General features: G+C 61.0%; 5 protein-coding genes across 5 annotated transcripts in view; 4 read left to right on the top strand and 1 right to left on the bottom strand.

Moving 5' to 3' along the window:
- Positions 1-255: 255 nt before the first annotated feature.
- Positions 256-4,715, top strand: F751_2374 (putative amino acid permease YfnA; the record flags this gene model as incomplete). Its single annotated transcript, XM_011399243.1, has 10 exons — positions 256-395; positions 663-834; positions 1,647-1,771; positions 1,921-1,999; positions 2,224-2,700; positions 2,856-3,009; positions 3,182-3,379; positions 3,665-3,853; positions 4,168-4,375; positions 4,571-4,715. The coding sequence occupies 10 exons, from the start codon at positions 256-258 to the stop codon at positions 4,713-4,715; spliced, it is 1,887 nt and encodes a 628-aa protein (XP_011397545.1).
- Positions 4,716-4,980: 265 nt separating this feature from the next.
- F751_2373 (hypothetical protein) lies at positions 4,981-5,436 on the top strand (the record flags this gene model as incomplete). Its single annotated transcript, XM_011399242.1, has 1 exon — positions 4,981-5,436. The coding sequence occupies one exon, from the start codon at positions 4,981-4,983 to the stop codon at positions 5,434-5,436; it is 456 nt and encodes a 151-aa protein (XP_011397544.1).
- Positions 5,437-6,321: 885 nt separating this feature from the next.
- On the bottom strand, positions 6,322-7,303 carry F751_2372 (Ubiquitin-conjugating enzyme E2 36; the record flags this gene model as incomplete). Its single annotated transcript, XM_011399241.1, has 5 exons — positions 6,322-6,454; positions 6,619-6,793; positions 6,920-7,006; positions 7,122-7,149; positions 7,256-7,303. The coding sequence occupies 5 exons, from the start codon at positions 7,301-7,303 to the stop codon at positions 6,322-6,324; spliced, it is 471 nt and encodes a 156-aa protein (XP_011397543.1).
- A 151-nt stretch (positions 7,304-7,454) lies between these two features.
- F751_2371 (hypothetical protein) lies at positions 7,455-8,204 on the top strand (the record flags this gene model as incomplete). Its single annotated transcript, XM_011399240.1, has 3 exons — positions 7,455-7,776; positions 7,893-7,965; positions 8,075-8,204. The coding sequence occupies 3 exons, from the start codon at positions 7,455-7,457 to the stop codon at positions 8,202-8,204; spliced, it is 525 nt and encodes a 174-aa protein (XP_011397542.1).
- Positions 8,205-9,359: 1,155 nt separating this feature from the next.
- F751_2370 (14-3-3-like protein) overlaps positions 9,360-10,065 on the top strand; it is a gene marked incomplete at both ends in the record, with an annotated part of 4,650 nt that continues 3,944 nt past the window's right edge. The window contains 2 exons of the mRNA XM_011399239.1: positions 9,360-9,437; positions 9,678-9,878. Coding sequence (XP_011397541.1) covers positions 9,360-9,437; positions 9,678-9,878 — 279 coding nt within the window. Of the gene's footprint in view, positions 9,438-9,677 lie in introns of the transcript that reaches the window.

The raw sequence follows: 10,065 nt of genomic DNA, 5'->3' as shown, positions 1-10,065 counted from the left end.
CGGTGATGGCGGAGGGTTTGGTGGCGGTGATGCTGGCGGGCTGGGAGGCGGTGATGGCGGAGGGGTTGGGTGAGGGCGGGGCGGGGGGGGTGGGGGGGGGGGTGTTATGAGGCGCCATGAGGCACATTCTCACGGCAGCCCAACCGCACGATTGCGTATGAGCAGCCTGGGAAGTGGGATCTGTGCGGCACTCCGGGGCTGCGCTGGAGCGCGTCCCACCACCTCTCCTCCGAGCTCCTCCCACTGACAAACAGGATGACGAGCCTGCAGAGCAGCATTTGGATCAAGGTGGGCGCCTACAACGCCATCGGCCTGATCTTTTACCTGCTCTTCTCCCTGCCCATGAGCTACATCAAGCACTACAAGCTGGACTTCACCAACACCGAGCTGCTCAAGTGAGTGTGTGCGTGTGTGCATGTGGGGGAAATCAGCAGGATACTGGGACGAAGGTGCGAAAGGTCCTCACTGGGATCGGCTTTTTCACAGGCCGAGGGCATTGCAGAGCGACCACAAACCCTTGCACCTGTGAGGCCTGGGCTCGGACCAGTATTTGCCAAGCGGCATTTGATGTCCCCAAGTCCTGCAGTCCCGACGCACAGTCCCTCCCCCCCCCCACCACACACACATACCTCACACCAATCCCATCTCCCCCCACACTGCAGTGTGGTGGACATGCAGTTTGTGGACGGCAAGTGGGAGGCGGCGGCCTCCAACATCGACCGCGTGGGCACAGCGGTCACGACCCTGTCGCTGGCCGACTCCTCCGACCCCCAGCGGAGCCTGAAGGTCTACGGGTACCCGGGGGCGAGCGGGTCGCTGGCCTCCAACACCCCTGTGCGATCGACGCGACTGAGCGGGGGGGCGGCGTATGCCAGGTCCTCCCTCTCTGGCAGGGGAACCACGCCGGCGAGCACCCCTCCAGCCTCGGTCATGAACGGTCAAGCCCACCCGGCAGCAGATTCGTGAAGCGATGAGCACATGGGAATCCCTGGGCCGGGCAAGGCTCAGAGTCATCACAGGCTCAGTTGACATGTTGGAGAGGTGACAGCACTTGCTGTGCCACATTCATATATAGGCCATCCCTGGTCTCCATACCCCTTTTCATACTTCAATGACCCCCCTAACCCCGCTTGACTGTCTGTTGACTGAAGCAAGGAATGCAGGAGCCTGTGTGACTGGGCTGAGGGGGGATGGGGGCCAGAGGTATCCTCGTCAGGTTTGCTGGCGTGGCACCGCCAGGCCATGACGTCCGGCCATGCCGACACCCTGGCTTGGCCCCGTCGCCTCATCATGGGGGCCCAGTTCATGCCGCACTTACCATCCCAACTTCTGTAGCTTGGGCAGCTGGCCAGATGAGGAGTGTGACGTAGGCCTCGGCCTGACTGGACTCCCCCGGGCCTGCGTGCCGGAATGAATTGGAAGGAATTCCTCCAGGACTACTGGGCGGGCGTCAAGAAAATACCCCAGATATTCCAGAGGATAGGATTCCGAAAACGAACGCTTGAGGATGAACTCAATGAGGTGAGCATGCGGGACGCAGGGTGCACCCCCCTAACCCTGGGGGAGGGTTTTGCCAGTTGGGACCTCCAGCCCTGCTCAGCGCTGGCGCCAGCGTTCCGCCCCCGCGCACCCATGCGCACACACAGGCCCTCCTGCGCGGGAACCTGCGCAAGGTGTTCAGCGGCTTCGACCTGCTCATGCTGGGCCTGGGCATCACCATCGGTGGGGGCGTCTGGCGCCTCACAGGCCACGCCGCCAGCTCCTTGGCAGGGTGAGGGATCCGAAGCTGTTGCTGCCGGGGCTCATTCAGGTTGAGGCTGCCTTTGTAGAGGGGCCGGGTGATCTGTCCCTGCGCTGGGGCCACCCATTGGTGCGCATGGCCTCACATGACCTTGATTCTTCACTGGCTTCACATCACAGGCCGTCCATCATCGTCTCCTACCTACTGGCGGGCATGGCCTGCACCTTTGCTGCCGCTTGCTACGGGGAGCTTGTTGTGGTGAGTCAGCGCTGTGTGGTTTCATGCTGCTGCGTGGTTGGAGGTCCGCGGCTGCTTGCCGCTCACGAGGCCGAGCTGGCAGTGTGGAACCTTTGTGGAGAGGCGCCGCGGCCTGCTAGCAGGGTTGCACTGGGGCCCTCAGCAGCGCGCGGCCTGCAACATGCACGCCCCAGCTCCAGGTGTCATCCAGCTAGCCCTGGGCGACCATTCCCACCCTGACACAGGAGTACCCCGTCGCCGGCGGCGCCTTCACCTACATCATGGTGTCCTTTGGCGAGTTCCCCGCCTGGATGACGGTGAGCAACCAGATCACGGAGTACCTCTTTGGCATGGCCGTGGTGGCCCGCTCCTTCTCCGGCTACCTGGCCAACCTGTGCGGCGCCGACTCCACGCTCTTCACGCTGGGCGGCAGCCGCGTCCCCGGCGCCTGGTCCGTGGACTTGATGGCCCTGGCAGTCATCCTGGCCGTCACCGCCCTCCTCTGCGTCTCCGGCCACTCCGGATCCAAGTTCATATCCTGTGCCACCGTGCTGAAACTGGGCTTCATCGTCCTCATCCTCATCGTGGGCTTCACCAAGGCCGACCCCGCCAACCTCTCCCCCTTCCTCCTGGACGACAGCGTCAACGGCATCTTCACCGCAGCCGCCGTCTTCATGTACGCCATGACCGGGTTTGACTCCGTCTCCAACGCTGCGGAGGAGGTGCGGGAAAGGATTACTTGGAAGAAGAGGGGGGGTTGGAGTGCTTGAGGGTGCAAGGAGGCCGAGATGGGCTACGGGAGGGCGGGGGGCCACCATCCTCGACCCCCCTGTCACAGCAAACCCGCCACACCTTTTCCTCCCGCCCATAATCCCAGGCCAAGGACATCGGGTCGCTGCCATGGGCCATGGTGGGCACCACCCTCATCGCCACCGTGGTCTACATGCTGCTGGCCCTCATGCTGTGCCTGCTGCAGCCCTACACGCAGATCAACCGCCTGGACGGCTTCACCAACGCCTTTGTCTACGTCGGTGAGGCCCTGCACATTGGAATTGAGGGATCAAACTGGGGAGTATCTCTCCGCAAAGTCTACCCTTTTGCCTCCCCTGGGGCCCCACCATGATCTTTCCTCAGGCTGGCGCACGAGCGGGGCCAAGCAAAACAGCATTATCATCACCGCCTCGCCCACCTGCCCGCTCCCAGGGCTGGACTACATGCAATACATCGTCGCCACGGCGGCGGTGCTGGGCTGCATCACGGGGCTGATGGTGGGCCTGTATGCCATCTCCCGTCTGGTCATGGTGGTGGCGAGAGACTGGATGCTGCCCCCCTTCCTGGCCCGCGTGTCAACCCGCACCCAGACCCCCCTGGTCGCCCAGATCGTGCTGGGGCTGATCATCGGTGAGGACGATGGGATTTGGGGAGGCGGGATTGGTAGCGCCCAGGAGAGGAGGGAATGGGTAGGCGGCCCATGCCTGGGCGGGGGGGTGGCCACCTGTTGGACCGGCATCCTCGGTTGGGCGACTGGGCGTGTTGGGGCCGCTGGGCATGTGATGGGGGCTGGCAGGAGGGTTGTGTGCAGGCTTCTTCCCTTCCCTTGTCACTGTCTGACTCCCTCTGGCCTACATACCACCTTAACCAACACCAAGTAAACCCACCCCTCCCGTCCATCTCCAACCACTGCAGGCACCATCGCGTTGCTGGTGCCCGCCGACTTCCTGGGCGACCTCGTCTCCTTCGGCCAGCTCTTCTCCATGTGGTCCGTGGTGAATGCCCAGGTTTTCCGCCGCTACTACCCCGAGATCAAGCTACGCTTCACGCGCTTCGGGGCCGTGGAGACCGCGAACGCCAAGGTGGAGTCCATGGCGCTGGGGGGTAGGCTGAACCTCTCCGTCGCCGCGCGGCGGCGGCTGGTGGCCCTCCACATGGCGCTCATGACACTCTTCGCAACGGGTGAGAGGGACGGAGGGAGGGAGGGAGGGGTGTCGTAATGGTGCCCCTGGAATAAGCTGCTGGGATCGTTCAGTTGTGCATCATTGGCATCAGGGCAGGGCGGACGGGCTGCCAGCTTGCCACACTCTAGCGCTGTGCCCCTTGCCAAACCCCCTCCCCCTGGACCCCTCCCCCTCTAAAGAAGCTTCCCAACCATGTATCAAAGCACACCCTTTCCTCCTCAACCACGGTCATAGGCTTGGCGACCTGGTACACGGTGATGGAGCGCAACAAGCAGCACAACATGGAGGTCATCGGGTGCTCCGTCTTTGCGGCGCTCTTCTTCCTCGTCACCCTCTCCATGAAGCTGCTCTGCCCCATCCAATACGAGCCCCAGCGCTTCCACATCCCCTCCTTCCTCATGCCCTGGCTTCCTGCCGGGGCCATAGGCCTCATCCTGTTTGGGTGAGGCGGCGGCGTGGCGGGTGGGTGGGGTGGTCTGCCTCGTTCGAGGACCAGCCCACTGGCTGGTGGCATTCAGTGATATTCTATAAGCCACAGTGTGGCCCCCTCGGGCGAGACATGCGGTCGCATATCACAAAAAGTTGCAGGAAACGGCACTCTGAGATGCTCACCACCCTCTTCTTTGACCCTGCGTAGCATGGCAAGCATCAGCCCTTCTGGGTACTACAAGATAGGCGCGTACAACCTCTTGGTCTTCCTCTTCTATTTCCTGTTCTCGCTGCCCATGAGCTACATCAAGCACTACAAGCTCGACTTTGTCAACACCGAACAAATGAAGTGAGGTGGCAAGGAGTTTGGGGGTTAGGAGGGGGAATGGTGGGGATGTGCGAGCCTTCGCTTAGCTGCTTGAGCACTCCCTCTCACAAAGATGCCTCGCCTAGGGCCATGGCCTGGCGGCCGACTCGCCCTCTCAAAACCTCTCAAGAAGTGATCCGCCACCGCCTCTCGCCCTCGCTCCCCTGTCCCTCACTGGGCCCCCCTTACCCCCCCCCCTCCCCCCCCCCCCTCCCAGTATCGTGGACCTGGTGTACGACCACGGCCAGTGGATGCCCAGCAAGGAATCCACAGCGAGGCTGGGCGCGGGCGCCGGCTCCTACCTGGCTGCCGAGCTGAGCGAGGGATCGTACACCAACCGCCCCTGGTCGCGCCATGCCTCCACCATCCTCAAATCCAGCAGCAACCCAAGCGGACGCGGCGCGCGCTTCCTGGACGGCGCGGCGTGGGGCCCCAGCGCCGGCAGCAGCCGTGCCCTGATCGGGGGCCTGTCCACCTCCTCCGTCCCTGACGTGCTCGAGCCCACCGCCGGCTCGGCGGCGGCCACGGTGGCCTCGCGCATCCTGCCGGCCATGGCGCGCGAGGGGTCGGGCGTGCCCTCCAGCCCCACAGGCACCGTGCCGACCATTGCAGAGGACGAGCCGCTGGAGCTGGCAGCGCCCGCCGCGGCGGCCCCGGGGACCGGCGCCGGCCCGGTGCAGATAACCTACCACCCGATCGACGAGTGAGTCGCTGACCGGGCGTGCAAGGCACATTTCTCCGCCCCGCAAGGTGTGTACCAGGCCTTGCCAGCCCCTCGCTTCACGTTAAGCCGGGCCCTGCGCCCGGCCGAGTATCCCCTTCCTGAGAGTCCCTTTCCAGCAGCACCCGAGTGGAGCGATGCCAGTTTTGAATGACCCTTTGTCCTTTACACACGTAATCTGAGCCGAGACCAAGTGCTTTTTTAGCGACTGGGGGTGGTTTGACAGGGAGGCATCGAGGATAATCGCTTTGTGGATGGCTTGTCAGAGCAGGGAACAGCTGCACACCACACAGTGCCAAGCCAGGACTTCTGTTCTGGTTGACACCAGCTTGACGATGCAAAGACTGCTCTTGAGAAAACAACAGGAATCCTCACTGGCACTTGAGCGAGGCGGAGTGTCTCGTGGTGAGCTCGATCTGTCTCCCCCACCCCCTGCACATGTGCATGGCGGCTAGGGAGGGGAGACACCCTCACCTCCCTGCATGTCACGCATCTGATCAAAGCAACAGAAGAGGGGCTATTACATGTTTACATTCACATGTAACACGCAGCCCTTCCTTCCCTGTGCACTGCACCCATACCACTGTGAGCGGGAGGCCTGCTGACACCTCCTAAAGTTCCAGAGGCGTGGGGTTCTCCTCACCTAGCAAGCCACAAGCTACCCAATTTTAACCCCCTTGCGCTGACTAGAAGCAGCAGCGTGACGGAATATTTAAACTCTGGCCATGAATTGGTGTGGTCACCCTTGGGGCTGCAGGGTTGGTTGAGGGCTCTCACCACGAGAGCTTGTCCTGCCGACTGGGCTCGATGCAGAGCCCAACAATCACTCCTTACACTGCGCCGGCACGTCTACGGGGGCCCAGGCCCGCGCTCAGCTGCGTGCATACTGGGCAGTCCAGGCGCGGGCGGTGTCCATGGCCTCGACCTCGTTCCCCTTCCAGTGCCTCGCCACCGCCTCGTCGAGAGGGTCATCAGGGTTTGGCGCGCTCATCAAGGCTTGTATGCTGTTGAAGTGGAGGAGGCGGGGGAGAGGGGTTGAGCAGAGGTGATGGAAAGACAAAACTTGCATGTTTGGACATGCCGAGGGGTGGGAGTCGCCTATCACACACCACACCCCTCCTCCTCTAGTACTGGAGTCCTCCCATGTCCCCCCGCTCCCACATCTCACCTGAGCAGGACTGTCCTGATCTGGAGGGCAGGGCTCCACTTGTCCTTCAAAATGTCCAGGCAGATGCGACCCAGCTTGTCCACATTGGGGTGGTAGATCTTGGTCAGGAAGCGGACCTTGGGGGCCGCCATAGGGTAATCCTCAGGGAGGAACAGCTCCAGCTTGAACACGCCGCCTGGAATTGGCACAGCCATGAATAAAGCAGATGAGGAAGAGCCTTAGGGTGGGGAATGGAGGATGCTTTCTGGAGACATGTCGATGCGCCCTTCATCACCGCCCCATTTTCACCCCATATTCACACCTTGGTATGGGGAGGAGTCGGGCCCGAATATCACCACATTGAAGTAGCGAAGGTTCTCCTCGGAGGGTGCAGCAGAGATGCCGGGCACTGCATCGACGGGGGAAAGTGAGGGATGGAGCAAGATACCAACCGGAGCCACAACGTGGTTGCCACCAGAAACTGGTGACCACTACTTGCTCCGCAGCATATGCAGCTAGCTCACCTGGTTCTGTCAGAAGCCTTTGACTCTCCTGCAAATATTGTGGGAGAGTGTGAGGCCGGCTGAGAGGTTCTTAAGGAACATATAGCTGAAGTGATCTTCCACGGTGTCGTGCAGCCAAGCTTACGGCAACCCACCTTGATTATACGACGAGGCAGCTGGGCAGCCTGTGCAGCCGCTGCCATGCTGCTATGCGATAGGGGAGCTGCGGCGCTCCTGGAATGGAAGGGGTGACCAGGAGGGCTACAGGCGACCCCAACCTTGGGCGATGAATTCGATGGTGGCCGGATGCACCAGACAACGCACTGACGATTTTGAGCCTATGTTGTTCTTGCGATGGGTAGAGTATCGGAGGGCGGAGCACACACGGGAACTCGTCCTGGTCGGGGTATTCGTTCCACTCAGGCTGGCGGGAGGCCACGGCGAGAGTCGCGCTCAACTCACCCGCAAGTGACCCACCCGAGACAACCTACACCTCACTTGGGATGCGACCCTGGAGCATCATACTGTTATTTGGAGGACGTTGAAATCAACCACATCCCCTGGGTGGCATCTGTCTGTGCTCAACAGGGCAAACTTCTCCCGGAGAGGGCTAACTCGTTCACCCAAGAGAGCTGCACGGTCATGGGGGGCGCGTCAGACCTCAACGTACCGAAAGGTATCATCCACAGGAAGGCTGCGGGAACAGCATATCCCTGCGGCCTGATGGGCTCCCTGTTTGCCTATGCGTTCCGGTGGTGTTGCCCATACATCCGAGCTCCCACACCTGTGCAGGCATTTGGTCGCCCGCTGGAGGATGGTACTCTGACCCCAAGTACTGGAAACGGAACACTGCCCTCGCAATTGGGTGAGATCAGGAGCAGGGCACGTGGCTCGGAGGGGTGGTTTCATGGATCTCACATGACCATAATCTTGCCTCACATCTTCCAACCCTCGCTGACCAACTTGGGTCGCAGGATCATCGTGGCCATTGCTATTCCTGTGTTCCGGACGTCTGTGTCCAAGGAGCAGCGATATGGGGAGCCACAACACGACATCCCCTCCCAGAAGTGGACCCCTAAAGAGAATTTCCATGTTGCCAAGTGAATGGATGCCAGTGGGTGCGCGCAAGGAGCCAAAGAGTCATCATGCATGACTCCTCGCTCAACAAACTTGTGATGGGGGCCCAAGGCCAAATCTGCCTGGCGCCCAGTAGACTGTAAAACATACGCAACAGCCTGAAAGGCCACTGAAAATCTTGCATGTACACATGCTTGGGGACAAGGGACCGTGGGATGATTCAACACTCGAGGGCTTCCCATCCATTCCGCCCTGGACGTTTCTGGAAGTTAAGTTCCATGATGGGTCTACGATGCGCAGAGCCTCGAGAGAGGGATCTCTTGTGCAGCAATTATTATTCACAGGCCCGAAATCTTGAATGAGCAACAAATGTCAGTACAAGCCTCGATCTTGGCTTGAACATGGGTGAAGGGCAGCAGCAAAGAGGTCTCAACAAAAAGCAACAGTGCGCGGATGGTTTGCTCATCGATTGTTGTACATCTACAGCCATAAATAAAGCTGTACATGTCAAGCAGTGAGAAATGGGGCGAACGCATATTTTTCAGTTCATTGTAATAACAAACCCCAGTGTCTGAACCAAACGTGCAATGCTGTTCCTAACACCGACCCCCAGCTGGAGGATGGTAGCTGTGCTTCGGTGCCAACATGGGATCATGAAGCCTGGGTTCAAAGGATGAAAGCGTCTCTTAATCATCCTAGACGACCACAGATGCCATTGGAAGGCAAGTCTTACTTCATTTGTTCCATATATTCAAACTGGCCCAGAGGGGACCGCGTTCTGGTGGGGGGCGCAGCCCCGTCAGCATGGCGTCAACCCTCGCCCAAAGTCCGCTCGGATGAGACCAACCCGCCGGTACGATCTCCTCACCTAGATCAGCCTCGATAGATTGTTTCCAGTGGCTTTGGGTTTTGGGGCTTGGCGAATTGTGTTCGAGGCAGGGCGCTCGTATTGCGCACACCACTGAGGGGGGGCACGCGGTGTTTGTCCCCACGACACGATCCCTGGCGTGGGGGTCTTGCCAATTTTTCGCAGGTCCCCTTAGTGGCAGCGAGGTCGTCAGCGCCCGGGAATCCACAGCCGTGCTCTCGCTCCCATACACCTATCCGCCTACAGTCGCAGCTTCTGCGCCTGACTGTAGCCGAGGTTCCTTCTCGTAGCCCGTCCACAGCCCCAGGTCACCGATGGACGGTCCAGTCGATAGAGAGGAGGCCGTGTACCTGGCCAAGCTCGCCGAGCAGGCGGAACGCTATGATGAGATGGTGAGCCCGGCACCCTCGAGAGGGGCGGATGCACTGCAGCATTTCTGGCGTTTCAACAGACCTGCGGAGTAGCTGGGGAAGGGTCATGCGGTGCCCCTGGGTGCCACGGAGCCGGTGCCAGCTCTTCATCAGTCATCGGGATGGGCCTGCGAGCTCCCTGCTTTTCGGGGCCCGCGGTGGCTTGGGTGGCAGGGTCAGCGTGGAGCTGATCGCCCCGACCCCTCGCCCCGTCCCGCGCAGGTGGCGGAGATGAAGAAGGTCGCGCAGATGGTGCACGACCAGGAGCTGTCCGTGGAGGAGCGCAACCTGCTGTCCGTGGCCTACAAGAACGTGATTGGGGCCAGGCGCGCATCCTGGCGCATCATCTCCTCCATCGAGCAGAAGGAGGAGTCCAAGGGGAACGAGGAGAACGTCAAGCGCATCAGGAAATACCGCGAAGTGGTGAGGCTGGCGTGTTGGAAGGGGTTTGGCAGCGCACATTCGGTTGAGGGCGACCGGAGCATGCACTTTGCCTTCTTGGGGTGGACTTCCGTGCACCCTAGGGCTCCTCTGTCGGTGGGCTGCCCCAGGCGCGCCACCCCCCTGGAATTCCGACTCCTCCCAAGGATTTCATGGCATCTCCCCCCCC

Source organism: Auxenochlorella protothecoides (assembly GCF_000733215.1).
Source record: "Auxenochlorella protothecoides strain 0710 unplaced genomic scaffold scaffold22, whole genome shotgun sequence".
NCBI classification, from domain to species: Eukaryota; Viridiplantae; Chlorophyta; class Trebouxiophyceae; order Chlorellales; family Chlorellaceae; genus Auxenochlorella; species Auxenochlorella protothecoides.
This window is presented reverse-complemented; position numbering and strand designations above follow the sequence as displayed.